Source organism: Sciurus carolinensis, chromosome 3 (genome assembly GCF_902686445.1).
Source record: "Sciurus carolinensis chromosome 3, mSciCar1.2, whole genome shotgun sequence".
Classification (NCBI taxonomy): domain Eukaryota; kingdom Metazoa; phylum Chordata; class Mammalia; order Rodentia; family Sciuridae; genus Sciurus; species Sciurus carolinensis.
In genome coordinates, this window is record NC_062215.1 from 127,548,986 (window position 1) to 127,566,909 (window position 17,924).

Below are 17,924 nucleotides of genomic sequence, written 5' to 3' on the forward strand. Positions count from 1 at the left end.
TTTAATCCTCTAATTGTTAAAATTATAAGGATTTCTTGAAACATTAATTTGGTCTATCTATCAAGATAGTTTCTTATTTCTTTTGCTTCCTGGTTAAAAAAAAAGTAAAAAATAAATAAAAAATTGCTGGTCTCCATTGTCATCATCATATTCATTTATTTTGCATTAATCCCCCTCCAGTACTCATGTCTTCTTGTTTCTCTCATAGAAGCAGCCACCTCCCACATGACTTTACAACCTCTTTCCAAAACAGACTTTTGCCTCGGATCTCTCGATTGACCAAAACATTCCTGAGGAGAAACCCAAACTGCTTGCCCTATGTCACCCCCTCTCAGCCTGAAGCAGCCAGAGCAGTCATATAGACCCTTTCTCCTTATAGCAGTGAGGGTTCTCTTACACAGAAGGAAAAATTCCAACACTTAAAAGTAGACATACATTAGTTACATTTAAAAAATTTAAAATGGGGAGATATGGAGAGTGGTGATTTGAACCATGGTCTGACTCCCTCACAGCTGTGTTGCCCTGGGAAATGTCTTGCAAAGGAGCAGGACAAGATGTCCCAGCCAGGAAGAAAAAGAAAAAAAAAATGGCCCAGTTGCTAAGGTGATGCAGGTAAGGGAGCGACAGAGAGGCATGCAGCAGTTATCAGTCCAGGACTTGAGTTCAGACACCAACTCCCAGGGACAGAGGATTCTGAGCATAACAAAATGACCCTAATATCTCACCAGTCCTGCATCCTTCGAATTGACTGCTTTGCTGAAACTTTTCCAAGAATAACCTTTTGATGAAACCTATATAATAAACATGCTGAACTAGCACTGGGTCAGTCAAACTCCAACAGGGTTTGGCTGCCCATCTAGCCCCAGCTTTTTCTCTATGTGTGTCTGTTTGTATTTTCTTCATCCCACATCACCCTTCTGGTTTCTGAATTAACAGCTGTGCTTGTTAAGGCAGTTGGCAGCTGAACAGGGACACTTGTTTAAATGAGAAGGTTTAACAGCTACTAGAAATTTTTTTATATGTTAAATGATTTTTTTTACATTTATTTATTTATTTATTTATGGAGCTGAGAATCGAACCCAGTGCCTCACACATGCCAGGCAAGTGCTCTGCCACTGAGCAACAACCCCAGCCCTGCTACTAGAAGATTATATGAAGGATAGAGAAAAACTGAACCTTAACACTTTAATCCTAAATCAGGAGATCTCAAATCAACTTTAGGTTAAGAAATTTAAGACTGGCTGAGTGGGGTGGCACACATCTGCAATTTCATGACTCAGGAGGCTGAGGCAACAGGATTACAAGTTTGAGGCCAGCCTCAGCTAATTATTGAGACCCTCAGCAACTTACAAGACTCTGTCTCAAAATAAAAAATAAAAAGGACTGGGGATGTAAAGGGTCCCTGGGTTAAATCCTCAGTACAAAAAGGAAAAAAAGAAAAAAAAAGAAAAGAAAAGAAATTCAAGACTGATAACTGATGAGTGTGACTGTACTTCTGTTTGCTTCAGAATGTATGCACTTCCACTGAAGATGATTTATAAGACTAAAGAATGTTCATGACGCTATGGGTATGTGAAATAGGATCAGCCTCTTTCTGACATATGAGCTCTCTCAAGGAAGGTGCTAGTGTTTTTCTTTTTTGATCCCACTGGAAATTCAATCAAAATCTAAACCCTTGTGATTTAATCAATTCAAATTCAGTACTTTTGAGGTACATGGAAGGCAGTATGGAAATAACTCCAGCAACTAAAAAATTTAGCAGTATCTAATTTTTCTTACCTGCACATTCCAATATGAAAACTTAACTTCCCATCTAATCCCTACATAACTTGGGGTCATATTTTTAAAGGAACTGAGTGCCATGGTTGCTTAGTGTGGTATCATTGTTCACGCAGCTGTTTCTAACTTTAGTCAGCTTGTCAACAATGGGGAATGGTGGAGATGGTTAAGACAACTGTTTGACTTGAGTACATATGCAGAAAAATAGAACACCCAAATCATGGGGCAAGAAAAAAATTTACCTTATTGGAAATCTTTAACTGTTCTTATAAATAATATTAATACAATTTCTGAAAATCTTTTAAAAATCAGGAAAAATATTTTCAATGAATAATTTGATATTCCTATTTTTTCACTCTCTCAACTCCTCTATATTTGCCATGGAATAAGTAGACTAAGTTAACAGCTATAATTAGATAAAAGCTATTAAGATTTTAAAACCAGTCATTTTGAAACTAGGAGAATGAGCATCTTCACCAAATTTCCTAGCAAGCTGTAAGCTCCCTTTCAGGGTTAGGAAGAAAGTGTGGTTGGGAAGAAGCAGAAGAGGCTTCTGACTTGCAACTCTGACTTGCTATTCTTAGTTTTGACTAAGCTGGTTGAGGCAGCTTTGGCACAAGTATGTAATATCTGTAAGTCTGTTGCTGGCAAGGCCAATTGGTGTGAGAGATGTGGGACATTTTACAACCATGGAAATGCATTTAAAAACCAAATCGAATAAAAAATTCTATTAGACTGTGACACACTCTTGGTCAGAGCAAAAATATAAAATTGGTAGTCAGTTTTCATTTCTCTTAATGTCCACCTCACCAGCTTCATTTCTTGCCCACTATTTTTCCCATTCCAGAAAAAATAAAAATAAAGACAAAAAAACCCTTTTTGGTGCTCGTTTTCAGTAACAGAAGTCTGTAAAGTCACCTCCCAGGAATGCTTGCATTTGAAATGAAGACACCCAGAGACTTAAAAGTTAACTGGAATGGTTTGCTACAAACATAAATGGTAGAATATTTGTCCTTAGTGCTAGAGAGATTTCAGGACAAGACTTTCTTGGTCTCATTCCATTCGGCAACCATACCACATCGACCTGAGCTTAAGACCCATCTTGTAGCAACAGAAAATGGAGCAACTTGGAAAGAGAAGATGATTGCACCTTTTCAAATTGTAGGAGGCAGCAGGTCTCAAAAATAAATATTTTACCCACTCTGCATTTTTCATATCTTCATAAAGTTTTATTTTCTGGATATGATAACTGTAGTTTTAAATTTCAGCTCTCTGTATTCTTCTGGAACTTTTCTACAGTCATTTGCACATATTAAACACTGAAATTTAAAATGCTTTAACCCTACAGGATGGCTGTTTCCTACACAATTGCAAACTTTCCTATTTACTTACACATCTTCAAAATTGACATAGAATGAGGCCTGATTAATGAATGTCCATGATTGTGGAGACTCCCAAGTTTTAATTGTCTCTAGACTAAGTTTCCAGTGGTCATTTGGATTCTTATGGACTGGCACACAGTAGCCACATTAAAGATATTTGTTGAATGAAGTCTTTTTTTATTTTTTAAATAATGAGTTCAGGTTATAAATCTAGAAAATAATCTGTACTATTCCATAGTGCTGCCCAAATGGCTGTTTTGCTCTCTATATAACCTTTTTCTACTTCCTTTTCTGCCAGTGGTGGCTGTCCATGGTCATTTTGTCAGTGGCAAAGTGCCATATGATGTCAGGTGGTTTTAATTTTATTGATTGTGTATGTGTCCATAGTGACACTATTCCTCTATTCCAATTTACTGTTTCTAATCCAGCTTGTGTCCCTAGAACTCAGATGATGGATTTATTCGAACTGACAGAAGAATTTTTGCCATTAGAACACATGACTGACACATGGAATATATATGCTGAGTCCGGTTCTGCTTACTTCTTGATGGGCAAGGTGTTGCTACTTTGGGGTACAGTAATATAATGATCTGAAAGCTTATGTGTGGAAAGCTTATTTTGAGAAAATGGATACCAACCTGATTCTGTCACTGCTATTCTTTTCAGCAAAGGAATTGCTTGTGACCCATAATATAAGCCCCTAGATACAAATTTCCATTAACATTACATAAAGGATTTTTTTGGTCAAGTTATAAGAAAAACATGCTCAATGTTAACTTATTACATTTCTAAATGTAGACGGGTAAAGAATGAGTAACTAATGATGTTCCTCTGTCATGTCACACAGCAGAGAATATTATGCTCTGTGTATTAATCACTTATTCACTTATCTAGGCAAGAAAATATACAGTGATATTTAACATTTATGCATCTAAATACGCCTTTGTGTGAAATGGGTGAAAATAAACACGGCAAAATCTGGCAGTTTGACAGCTGTGTTTTCTAGTAGGTAAACACAAAGAAAATAAGGTAAACACAAAGAAAATAAGAGAGTTTCCTATCTCTTAATAAAATTTTTTAACTCATTAAAAAATAATCAAAATCATTGTTCTTTGTCTTTAAGGAATATTGCATCACTTTCTTGAAAATGACATTTGGATCACTGACATTTTGTCTTGAAGTACTGAGTCCTTTTGTAAGGGCCTTCAGTGCAGATTAGACCATATAAGTTAGCTACAGCATAGTCAAGAAAGAAATATTTGTTGAAATAACTAAATGAACTAATGCTGTCATATCCAATCACACAAATATCTTAGAATAGATAGAAAATAGGGATAGAAGAAGAAACCATATATATAAGAAGATATATTTAACATCAGGCCATGTAGTGGGTGGTTGGGACTCAAACATTTGTGAATGGTAAATTCTGAACTTAGCAATTGACTTTTGCCCAATAAATTAGCCTCTGGCTCAAAATCAATCCCCTGGAATACTATGAGCAGAAACTCTGTATCCTCTAGGGCATTATTAAAATGAAGATCATATACCTGCACCTCAGTTTTCTTTCTCATCTGAAAAATGAAAATATTGTGCTAGACATTCTCCAAATTGTACAGCAATTCAGAGTCTGTGAACTTTCAGATAGCACTTTAAGCACATTGGAAGCAAAACAATGTTTCAAGAATAACTTAAAAGGGGGGTGGGAGGGGGGCAAGAATGGAGGAAGGAGGGACTGTATAGAGGGAAAAGAGAGGTGGGAGGGGTGGGGGGGGAAGGAAAAAAATAACAGAATGAATCAAACATCATTACTCTATGTAAATGTATGAATATGCAAATAGTATGCTGTTACTCCATGTACAAACAGAAACAACATGTATCCCATTTGTTTACAATAAAAATAATTTAAAAAAAAGACTAACTTAAAAAATCAAATACGGTGCATGTTGTAGTTTCCTGGTTGGGTATCTGGTTTTATTCTCAATAAAAGAAAAAAAATTGTGTAACATACTTTATTTCATTTTATAAAATGTTCTAAGTGCCTATATCTAAAGAGTAATAATGATGATAATAATAATATCTAAAGTTTAACATTATTAATATCTAAATATTATTACCACTGTGGAAACTGACCATCTGTTTGTATTCTGATATTCACAATATAAACTTGAACACATATATATTTATATTACTAAGGGGCACTAAAAACATTCCTTCTGATATTTTCCCACTAGGCTTGTGGTTGGAAAGTTCAGGGTGGGTTGCTACACTCTGATATGTCTAGTATGTCTACCAAAAAAAAAAAAAAAAAAAAAAAAAAAAAAAGGAGAAGAAGAAAGAAAAGAAAAGAGAGAAAAGGACCCAAAGTTTTCAAAGATCCTTTCAAAGTGAAACTATACCTTACATCAAAGATTAGTTGAATTTGAAGTAGAAGCAAATAGGAAGGATACCTCTTTTAGTATTTGGAAGTATGTTAAAATGACATCTGATTCCTAAATCAAATCCACATATGTCTGGTTGCTCATTCCTGAAATGGTACAGACAATCCTGGGGTGTCCCTACTGTGACTAGAAGGGTCATCTGTCATCCCAGCTGGCTGGTTCCAAGTGCAAGTTCATCTCAAGGCAGTCCCTGAAAATAGAACCCTGCTGGAAGGGCCTAACAGGGAGACCCAGCTCCATAAATGCCACAGCTCCTAAGGAGATAGAAAGTCAGCCAGAGGGGGCTGGGAATATCCTCAGCCTGCTCCACTTGTAATACAGAGCTGGACCATCACTGCCAGGAGGGAGATTTTGACAAGACAATGATATACAGAAAGAAAAAGGAGGAGGAAGAGAAAAAGAGGAGGAGCAGCAGGAAGAAAGTGAGAGATGGAAGAAAAGAGGAGGAAGACAGAAGTAACTTTGGGAGAGATTGTTAAAAATTTGTTTCTCTGATCGCAAATCCAAATTTTATAGATTTAGGGAGAAAAGCAAGCTCTGAGTGTCTCCATTAACAAGATCTGACAGGAGTGTACGCTGCAGTACAGGAACCAGAAGAGACCATGCTACTATGGAGAGGGCAGGCTACATTTTGGGCTTTATTTGGAATGAGTAAACAAGGCTTTAGTTGAAAGTGACTCCCTGAAACAGACTACGAGCAGAGACTCTATAGACCTATGACACATTGCATAAGTGAAAACTGTTGGTAGATATCAGTTTCTGCTTCCCTCTTGTTGGATGGGGTTCAAGTGACTACTCCTGTTCTGCCCTCTTGCTTTCTTCTTCCTGTACTTGCCTGTACTCTGCAAAGCGTGACCTGCAGGGATATATTTTGGAGCTAGACCACTACTCAATTACTCAAGCTTTAGTCCATGCTTTTATGTTGCTTGATAATATTTGATACTTGCTATGCCCAGATAATACAGATCAGGCATAAACCAGAAGTTCAAGAAGGTTAACTACCTCTTTTTCTCCTTCCTCTCCTTGCCTAGTCAACTCATGTCTTAAGGAGCTCAGAAACAGTTTGCTGTAAATGGAGATAAATCTGGTATTTATGGGTACCCTAGTGTTCTGTTATCACTTTCCAGAATTAGGACCCTTGCTATCTTAATCTGTGTTTCCCCCCAAAATTAGTAAAGCCATGAATGGAAATTTTAGCTAGGAAAGAGGTGGTGGTGGCTCAGTGTCTAGGTGCTGGGGATTGGTCCCTGTTGATGGGGAAGAGGTGGAATCATGCATGTGGACATGGATGGAGGACCACTTTTATCTTTTTTTTTTTTTTTTTTTTTTTTTTGCACTTAGAGTTGTTTTCCCAGGAAAGTCACTCAGTTTGAGTAAATATGAAACCAACCACTTTGGTGCTAATACTTTGTAGTAGCCTCTGAAGCACAGAGCCTGTTCCCCTCCCCTCAGCACCCGCTTCACCATGAGTCAACCGTACCTAAATAGACTCTCAGCAGGCTGAGCTGGCTGCCATCAGGCAGTCACCCCGTTGACTGTGCCCTAAAAAAACTGAACCAGCTCAAGCAAATGACTGCTGTGAGGGTTGAAAAGGGAGAAAAGCAAAAAACAAACAAAAACAAGTAAGCACACACACACACACACACACACACACAAAACACACCTGTAATCCTGCCTTCTGGGTCATTCTGGGCCTTGACTCACTTCAATAAAAATGGGAGCTTGAAGTTTACTGAAACTTTCAGAGCCCTGAGGGCACTGTTCTGAGAATTAAAGGACATGGACGAGAGGAAAGCCTCCTGACTCACTGTGTGTGTGTTTGTGTGTGTGCACACGTGTGTTCACTGAGACACACACTTCCTGTTGGAAGCAGCTTATGTCTGTGTCGGTTCCCACGGCCCCACCTCATTTATCTCCTCTCTTGTGGTGCAGTACTCCAAACTGCGGCCCAGGGCCTGGTCGCACTCCTCAGTTTTGGCACGCCAGTTCATGCTGTCCATCTCAAGGACCTCCAGCTGCTGCTGCACGTTCTTTGCAGAAACATTAGAGCAATTCTAAAAATGAAAAGCATTTGGAAGTAACAAAAGAACGGATGAAATTGCCATAAGACGAATATGCAATTTACCTGCATTATGAAACTCACAAGCAACACTTTCTAAAACAATAAGATATAGGATCCTAATTTATTTTATCTTAAACGCATCTGAATATAATTATTTCAGAAGGAAGCCAGACACTCAACATTACAGGGAAGACATTTCCAAGTCTTGAATCTCAAGTTTGGAAGATTTGCTCATCACGCCCAACTCCTCGGAGACACCATTCATTATAAGGTATAATTTTTACTTCAAAAGGCATAAAATATGCATTAGAAACATTCCACTCATGCACTATAATTTTCATGTCAACTTGAGTTTAACCTCAGGTTCATTATGCAAGTGCTCCAATCTCTACCTAGCGGAGAAGGGCCAGAAGAGGGCTGGAGAACAATTTACATTATTTGTGCCATGTGAGACTTCTTACTTTCTTTTTCCTTTTTAAAGTTCATTTACTAATAAAACTCTTTAGAAAGAAAACTCTTTCCTGACAAAAGTATGTCCTCTTCACAGCAACAAATACTTGGATTTCTCTCAGCTTAGAAAGGTACGCTGTAGTTTCCTTGTGTTATGTATACTTTGGTGGATTTTCTTAAATGAACATTAAAATTAAATTGGCCATTCTGACATTATTAATGCAATACATTTTAATGGAATAAACAATCTTTTCTTCCTTTAAATTAGGAATTTGGAGAAGAATTTCTTAAAAAATCAGAACCTACTGTGCTATTTATGAAAATTTGATTTGGAAATACTTTCTTTCCTTTTAAGCTCCTCTGTTGAAATCCGGCTAATGGGAAAAAGTAGATCAACACCTAGAGCCCAGAGCCCAGACTGGAGCCAGGGAGTTTGGGTCTTTCCTTTTGGGCTTTTATGGTAAGCATCTCTGGACCTTAAATTCTTCCTCTATAAAATGTTCTAGATAAACACTAGGATCTAGAGGTCTTCCAGATCTGTAATGCCAAAGCAGTATTGTCCAGTGGAAATATAATATGAGCCATAAAAACAATTACATAATTTTCAGTAGTCATAATAAAAAGTAAAAAAGAAATGAATGAAATTAATTTTCATATACAGTCTATAAATATTTCCAAGTATCTTTTTATAACATGTAACCAATATAAAAAATTAATAAGAAGTTTTCATCTTAAGTCTTTGAAATTTGGTCTAATTTTTTACTTCAAGCATATTTCAATTGTTGCTAAGTTTCCGTCAGAAATATTTGATCTACACTTAAATTTCATAAAAGTTAGTTTCAAAAGCAGATTCACATACCAAGTTGTTCCCAACATACTTAAAAGTTTCCTGATAACTAAATTAATTCAAATTAAATACAATTAAAAGTTTTGCTCCTTAGTCACATTAGGCACATTTCAAATGTGAAACCTAACTGCTTTGTGGGACCACACAGGTCTATAACATACTCTTTTAAATTAACATGAGAACAGATGTGGTCAATAAGATTTTTATATTCGGATATTCTCCTTAATTTTTTTTTCTTTTGTAATAGGTGGTAGAAGCTCACCACAAATAACTACCCCAATTCAATGGGTGAATGCATTTTTAAATGTAATAAATGCTAAGCAGTCTGGCTTCCTTCTCATTAGGTAGAGTGGTGGTGTCCTAAGATGCTTACAGGGCGCTGTGCTGATGAGATAATGTCCACTCCTAGGGAAAGGGCCAGTTTATAGAGCTGCTCCACATGTGCCTTTTGATCCTGAGAGCGACTGAGGTGCATCTGGGCCTCATGAGCATCACCCAGTTCCTCCAACTGCTCCAGAAACACCAGTTCTCTTGATTTGATGAGATGTCCCAGCTGGAATTTAGGGTATTAACAATTAGCCTGAGTTTTGTAGATACATTTTTAAGCCTATTTTCTATAACATATTATGCTAGGGTGTTGAAATGCTGCCAAGCCCACCCGTAATTATTAGTTATATGGCCAGATGCATGTTACAGTGCTGCAAATCCAACTGGGTAACACTGAGCAGCTAACAGTCTGTTCTATGAAAGAGGGAAATGCCCTTTTGGTCCTTTTCTAAAACCATAGCAAGGTCTAGGCCAGTGTTCTGAGTAAACTCAGAGGCTATAGTAAAGGAATATCAATGCAACCTCCATTTTATGCTAATGAGGGCTAATAACTTCAATGTTCTTGTGAAGAAAGCAACCCAAAATTAATATTTACTGAGTACTCCATGATGTCAGGTACTCGAGATATACAAATATTGAACTTGGTTCCTGCCCTCAAATAGTTTATCCTTGAGTTGGGAAACAATGCTGCTCTTAGTAAAATATAATATAATTAAGAATCAAGCTACTAAAAATGACAGATGTATGGAATAAAGAGAGCACTACAGATTTAGAAGAGAAAGAGGCAGGTCACTCCAAGTAAGGCGAGATTGTTAGAAGGAAGTACAGTTTTACATAACGGAGAGGAGAGACAAAGACTTGCCCTGGGATGTAGCCTGAGAAGCAGGGCTTGGAGGTAGAAATATGGGTGCTGTCTTTATGAACCAAAGATGAGGAACAGAAGGGAGGATGGGGCATCATGATAGATAAATTAAGCGCCAGATTATGTTAACTGCAAATGCAAGCAATTTGACTTTGATTTGTGACACTATGATTAATTAATTCCATAGTGTAAAACCCAGAATCTTTTAGATATCTATCTTACCTCCTCCCTGACTTGGTGGAACAGGACCACCTTGTGCAGGAGATTGTCATAATCCTGGATGCGCTCTGTCTGTTTCTGATGGAGGTTAATAAGGTCACTCAGTTGTTGAGACTTCTCTTTCACAGGGGCTCCTTTGCCTCTTAATTCTTCCAACTCTCTCATAATATACTGAACCTCATCACGCAGTTGCTAAAAAATTGAAAGCAATACAAGAAATCCAGCTTTCAGAGAGTTTTTTTTTTTTTTAACAACCAGCAGTCTGATGATCTAAAAAATGAATCATTCTCTCATTTGTTAACAAATACTTCTTGTGTACCTCCCCCTAATCTAGGCATCCTGCTTGTAGGATGCATTGTTTCATCCTTATCTTCTCAGAAATGTATAAACAATGAAGAAAAAAAAAAAAAAACCGTGTCAAGGCTAGGTGGTGAAATGGAAACCATGCATTCCTATTGCCCACCACATATTCCCCCCATCTGTTGAATAAATGTCTCTTAGATCTTTATGAAGCCCCACAAACAGCTCTGATATTTAATACAGACTAAAATTAAGTGGCATGGTAAGAACATCAAGAGAAGACAAGTGTACAAATATATCAGGGGAGTTACTTGTGCTCTCCAATAAAAGAATGATCAGAATGAGCCACCAGATGAATAGAAGAGTAGACATTCTGCTTCAAAGTGGCTGTCCCCTATCCACAAATAGCCACCACAGGCACAGGGGATAAACTGCCTTCCCCTCTACCGAGTACTGCTCAGGTATCCCTCATAGGAACCCAGATTCTTGTGTAGAACTCACAAGAGTTGATGACTTAAAGGGGATACTACTATAATTTGGGGGGCAGATCTTATATCAAAGGTAAAACTAATGCAAAATGACTTAGGTTAAAGAAATGATTTTCAGAAGACTGACTTAAATAGGGTCTTTAAGTTCAAATTAAGCAAGTGGACATCAAATACCTGCATATCAGAGTGACAGGGCCAAATAAGTTCAGCAGTGATTCCTGATTTAGAAGAACTTAGACACAAACACAGGTAGGCAAAGGAAAGGCTAGCGAGCATATAACGCGGGGCATCTCCAGGAAACTGACACACATTAGTCACAGTTTCTGAGTTCTGATGAAAGAGTTTGCTGTGGTATGCATGCATAATCAAGGCAGTTATATTTTATTTTATGTAAGTTTTGTCTTAAAGGAAGCTTCATTCATCTGATTCTGAGATTCCTTAAAGCCAACACTTTTGATGGAAAGAAAGGAACATATGCCTTAATACTGCAGCCAAAAAGAAAACAGAAATCCAGGCCAAAGGACAATGGTACTGGCAACCTCTCCAGGCAGTTGTGTTACATTTAGGAGCAGCAGGACTTGGGGAGCAAAGCATGTGTTCAGCAGTCAGGAGCCAGGAACATGACTCATGGTTTTCTCTCTCATATCCGGAGGGCTTTCTGAGGGTGAATGAAGAACACAACAAAATTCCTGGGGCTGTGGTAGAAGCTGGGTGGTAGCGTGTGGGGACAGAGAAATCCCAGTGGAGATTTCAGAGACCCAGGGCAGCAGAACCTCTAGGTTAGAGGTTGCCCATCCTTGTTCTGAAGCATCTCAATTTAAAACACTGCCTAAGAAAATAGAGAATGTGTGTGTGTGTGTGTGTGTGTGTGTGTGTGTAGTAAAAACATTCAACTTTTAATTAATAATGTAAGTTAAACTGATGTCTAATAAAAATGTATTTAGGACATTTTGTGGCCTAAATGTTTGTGGGTCATCAAATAGAGAAGCATGCAGGAAAACACTAAGAAAAATGTTGTCTTTACAGTAGATTATTAGGCAAGCTGTGCTTTTGTTAAAAAAAAAAAAAAAAAGTTTACCAGATTGTAAAAATTAATTAGGTAAGCTTCAACCAAACAGAATAAAATTTTTTCCCAGTCACTCAAATCCATCACTCTACTTTTTCACCTGGAACTGAGGTTTCATTTCATTCCATTTTTTACGCAGATCTGAAATGGTCTGGAGGCTCCCTCCAAGGTCAAGTGCAGACACAGGCATGAGTACTTCCTGAAGAAGTTTTACATTGTGAGTTGTCTGAAATAAAACATTGGATAACCATAGGTGTGTTTTCTTGGACACCTGAGTAAATATCAATGGTCAGTCTAGTGAGCCATTACACTTTTTAATTCACTGAAAACACACAACATCCATGGTTCTAAACCATGAAAAGTCCTTGTTTTCCCTTGCTATGTTTTGCCTTTCTTATGGTAGTGCAAAACAACATTCGCCATCTTTACCACTTTGAAGTGTGCAATTTAGTGGCATAATACATTCTGTGCCACCATCACCACCATCCATCTCCAGAACTTTTTCATCAACCCAAATAGAAACTCTGTACCCATTAAGCCAATCCCATTTCCTCTCCCTCCCCACAGGCCCTGGAAACTTCAAGGCTGCTTTCTGTCTGTATGAATCTGACTATAGACACCTTGAATAAGTAGAAGCGCATAATACCCTCTTTGCCTGGTTCCTTTCACTTACTGTATTGTTTTCAAGGCTCCATCATGTGTCAGCGTGCATTAGGATTTCCTTCCTTCCTAAGGCTTAGTGACACTTCGCATTCCCTTACCTTTCTGAGTTTCTCTTTGAACGCCATCCACTGCTGCTTCACAGACTTGCTTTCAGCGCCTTTAAGTTGCCAAGTCATCCGCAGGCGGCTAAGTTCTTCCCATCCAGCCTTCTGGTTTTCCAGAGTGTTCTCCATAATGTGCACTTTATTTTTCACATTTAATATCTCATTCTCCTTTGTCTGTTAAAGGAATAATCCACATAGCGACTTCTCTTTTCGCAAGAGTCACAACTTTTTTGCATGCTACTATTTTAGGATGCAAATACTTCATCACAGTCAAAGCAAAGCACAGTTCTGCCATTGGGACAAGCCTGAATTCCTGCATGGAGGCAGTGAGGCCACCAGAACTCATATTCTGTGCTTGCTCATCAGGTTCTAGATTCTTTAAGACTGAAAAGGTATTTGAAGTCATTAGCATATGTCAGAATCTCAGCCTCAAGGAATGAGAGCAGACTGATTATTGAGGACTTCTGTTCGTTCCTTTAAACTATCATATTGTGTATATTATAATTATTTTACATTTCCCCCAATTCTCCCCATTTTGTGTGAACTGAAATGTGTACCTAAATGCATTCATGATTATCATGCAGCAGAAGTACACACTCTAAACTCCAAAATTTCACTTATCAACTTTCACATGTTCTGGCTGCCTGGTTTGAATCCCTCCAAAGGTTTTAAACAGAGGAAATGCAGCTGGTGGCAAAAGGATAATAGGGTGAAGAGTAAGATCCTGTGCTTTATTACTGTATAAACAAAAAATTCAGAGGAACGTTTGTTTTGTAAAACAATTTTTTTTTTTTTGCTTCAATGGCCAGCTTTTCTCAATAAATTCTCAAATTTCTAATACGTTTCTATAATCAAACTGACAGCAACTGTGTCATGAATATTTAAGAGTATTTTAAAGATAGGCCACTTTGTCTTTAAATAATTTAAAATGATATACAGTGACCTTTTATATTTTTAGATTATTTTAGACATTATGAAGTGACAATTAATTGCAAAACAATAACTACAGGTCTTAAATGAAATTTCCCCAACAATTTGGGGGTCTAGTAATAAAATGATCTATTCTATAATTATGATTAAGGAAATATAAATTATGAAAGATATTGGACAACTATAGTGGGAATAATTCTGTTTTTATATATGCTACAATAAAGTTAGGGTATCCTTCACATATTATTAAGAAAATATTAAAATATATATTCTGTAATTGAATATAAAATTTAATATAACCTGCAAATTACAGCATGTTGATGAGAACTACATTCAGAGGATAAGATGGTCTGATCAAGGACTAAGAAAAGGAACAATAGTGAGCTTTGTTGATGAGCAGCCAGTAGGACCTAAGAAAGGTGATTTTGTATTTGGCAGACTTAGTGTTTTGGCCACAGGAAGATTAAATAATTTGCCTGCAGTCTAGCTAGTAAACACAGTGCTCATTTTACTTCTGTGTAGGGCATGGAAAATTTTGTCATAATCCAGTCTAAGTAGGCCACTAAATTATCCATTTTCCATTTATATTCATGCACAACAAATGATCTTCTGATGTCTTGCTTTCCAGAACCTTAGTAACAGGAAGGCTGGTCTCAGTAGCTTTCTTGGTATTCACTACTCTAAATTAATAAATTGGCACTTTCATTTGCCAAAATTCTGGCCTAAATCAGTTTCTCTGATCTTGATAATTTTTAGATGAACTAAAATTTTTTTCAATTTCAAGCTTGAAAACATCAGTCACGGCAACATAACCAGCAGCAGAACACTTAGTACACAGGCCAGCTGGCCTTTCTCTCAAAAGCCAAATGGTCACCACATTTCAACAATGTTTATTTGAAAGCCTAATGGTCCAATAGATACGAAGGAAAAAGAATGGGTGTTAACTGCTCTACCAACGATGTCATATCTCACAACATCACTAAATCAGTAATGTTAACACTATGTGGACATTTTTGTCTATCAATTAAGTAGAACTTATTTATCAAATAACAATAGAAAAGACAGAGTTAAAGTGACTGGATTTGTGATTTCAAGATAAAACTGAAGATGTAGTAGTAAAATGCACACTGTTTGGGGGAAACCTTAAGTGGGAATTTGAATGTCATAACAATCTAGGTTTATTTAGATATAGATACAAAATATTATTTGGATTGGGTTCTTACTGCAGATTCTTTAAAAAATGAAATGAATGTACAATCTTAACTTTTCTAAATAAATAACGAAGGACTTCTGTTTCTGGGTAGGTTGTAGTAAACAATGGTAGAGGGGTGTTTCTGCTTAGAGCAATAAGAAAAGCTAAATAAAAGGCAAAAAGCACCTAAGTGAGGAACACAGCTCCACAGCAACAAGACCTGAGACTCCAGCGGGAAGACCTGGAGGAGTGAGCTCACCTGGCCTCACTTGTCCCCAGGGGTAGTTCCCTACTCTGTGCAGGAGGTAGATGATCAAAGCCATCCTGGAACAAAAGAACCAGCAAGGAGGGCTTCAAGCACATAGATAATCTTCTTCTTAAGGACCTTGACAAAATATTGGAGCCATACAGATCAGTGGATTTTATTACCTAGGGAAGAAACCTCTGGAAAGCATAGTGGAGTTTTTCAGCTGTCACCCAAAATCAAAAATGGAGTTTGGGACCTGCCCCAGGCAAAGACCTCAGAAAGCACCACTTTCAGTTGAAAACCCTAATACCCTAAGGAGAAAGAGGAGACTGAGCCCTGCAGGATAGCATCACAGACAACCCCAGGCATCTGATTAACTTAGTTATCTCCCACTCACACCCAGCTTGAGAGAGAGAGGGGCCCATTCTAGAAGATAACACCAACAAGAGCCCCTCCAGCTGTTTACACATCATGCCTGGTATTTGAAAAATATTCATAGCCCTGCCAAAAGACAAGACTACCTGACAGGAAACCAAGAGAAAAAGTAGACAATAGAAATGAGTCAAGTTGTGGATGATGGACTTTATCTGACATACTTTAAAAGCCCTATGATTAATATGGTTCAATAAAGTATGGAAAAGATAAAAAGAGGGTAAGAAAGAGAATTTCACCAACAAGTAAATCTCATTTTAAAATGAACCAGCTGGAAATTCTAGAACTGAAAAATAAAATTTACGAAATGAATTTAGTAAAGGATAGATACAAAAGGTGTTTGCAAATATTTGAATTCCTTTCTAAGTGCAGATTAGAAACATATCAAGAGACGAAAGACTATGTACTGAACTAAGAACCAGGTAAAAATGCAGAAGATTAGATATAATGTTCTAAATGTTCCAAATGAAAAATAACTTGATTTTTTTTTTTTTTTTTTTTTTTTTTTTTTTTTTTTTTTTTTGCAATGTGTGTAACATAAGAACATGGGCCAATTGCTTAGCAAGTTTTTTTTTTTTCCTGATGCTTAAAGATAGCATAAGATAAATTAGAACTATATAATGCATGTAATATTTCCACATAGAGTTATAATAATTGTCTTCAAACCACAAAAGTTGAAACAGAGAAAATAAAGAGATGATTTTAGGTCAAAGTAGATCAGGGTAATTAAAACCTAATTTGTCCAGATAAAGTCAGGTTCCAGATTGAGATTATTCATATCTTAAGATACCAATAAAATTACAAATGTCAGAAATCTTTGAAAATCTACAGAAACTAGAAGGTTCAGAAAATTAGAGAAAGAAAAATGCCTCCATTTTTTAAAAAAGGAGAAAGGATAGATTACACATTTTTTAGATTGATAAATTTCACATAGAAAACTAGTGCAATAAATTCATCACTTATCAAGCACTTAGTGAGCATTTTTGAAAACTCGCCTTGATCGTTAGGATCAGCCTCATTTGTGTCAAATGATTTTTATGTAGTCACAGGGTAGGCCTTCTTTTGAGCAGTTACTTTGAGAAAAGTTTCTCATTATAAAAAGATTATGAAGTAGTGATTGCATTAAAGTACAATTAGGAACATTCATGATTGTTTAAAAAACTGGTTAATCAATAGATTGTTTCATGAATGGGGATGTCAATCTGCCTTTAGGCATTTTACTAAAGCAGTAATTACAGCCATAAAAGGCTTAATTGTCAAATCTACAGAATAAATCACAGGAGAGATAGCTAATATAGGCCCAAATTAATTTAACAATATGGAATCATGGGTGAAGACCAAATGACATAAAACAAGAACAAATATATAAGCCCTGCACGAAAAAGACAAATAACTGACATAAACATATACAGGAGAGATCTGGCTTGGCTACAGTTGCAAAAAATGTTATGAGAGTTTTCTCTGTTACAAGTTTAATACAAAAACAGAAGTAAAATTATTGGTAAAATGTTAGCATCATCTTAGGTCTTGTTAATAAAGAATAAGGGTACAGTTTACCGTGCTCTGTGCAACAATTGTACTTTACTTATTGATCATGCTTAATAATTTTTAAAAATGGCCTAAAATTCTGGGAAAAATAATTGGAGAAAGAACTAAGTTCACAAAATATTTGTATGTGTTTAACTGCAGAAAAGGTTCATATTAGACACAACAACTATTTTCAGTGTTGGAAGAACATTCTTATATAAGAGAAATTAAATATGAATACCTTTTGACCATGTTTAGTTACAGAGATCTAAGACAGGAACACAGATTTATTTAACATTTTTAAAAAATCAATGTTTTCTAACTGCTGGCATTTTCTAACAATGAAATGAACAGTTTCCTTAGGAAGATATGTGAGGTACTTAAGGAGAGAATTAACCATCTTTTTAAAAAAGAATTCTATAGGGACCTTCATATGGGTCATAGTTGGATAAAAGGATCCTAGGATATTTTATAGATATGCTCAGGGAAACTAAAGGGTAAGGGGATATTTCTAAATGCAATGGAGCTTCACTATGAAAAGATCTGCTAAGGTAAGAAATTCTTCAAAATGAAGATTCATCATAAAAGTTGTCTGTAGCCAATGGACAT

At 36.7% G+C, this 17,924-nt stretch overlaps 1 protein-coding gene across 6 annotated transcripts in view; it reads right to left on the reverse strand.

Annotated features, from left to right (window-relative positions):
• Ccdc141 (coiled-coil domain containing 141) overlaps nt 1-17,924 on the reverse strand; it is a 183,821-nt gene that overhangs the window by 23,254 nt on the left and 142,643 nt on the right. For all 6 annotated transcript variants that reach the window (XM_047544281.1, XM_047544284.1, XM_047544283.1 and 3 more), the window contains exons 13-17: nt 12,982-13,161; nt 12,321-12,446; nt 10,370-10,558; nt 9,332-9,511; nt 7,504-7,653 (exon numbers count right to left, since the gene is read on the reverse strand). In XM_047544281.1, coding sequence (XP_047400237.1) covers nt 7,504-7,653; nt 9,332-9,511; nt 10,370-10,558; nt 12,321-12,446; nt 12,982-13,161 — 825 coding nt within the window. The remainder of the gene's footprint in view (nt 1-7,503; nt 7,654-9,331; nt 9,512-10,369; nt 10,559-12,320; nt 12,447-12,981; nt 13,162-17,924) is intronic.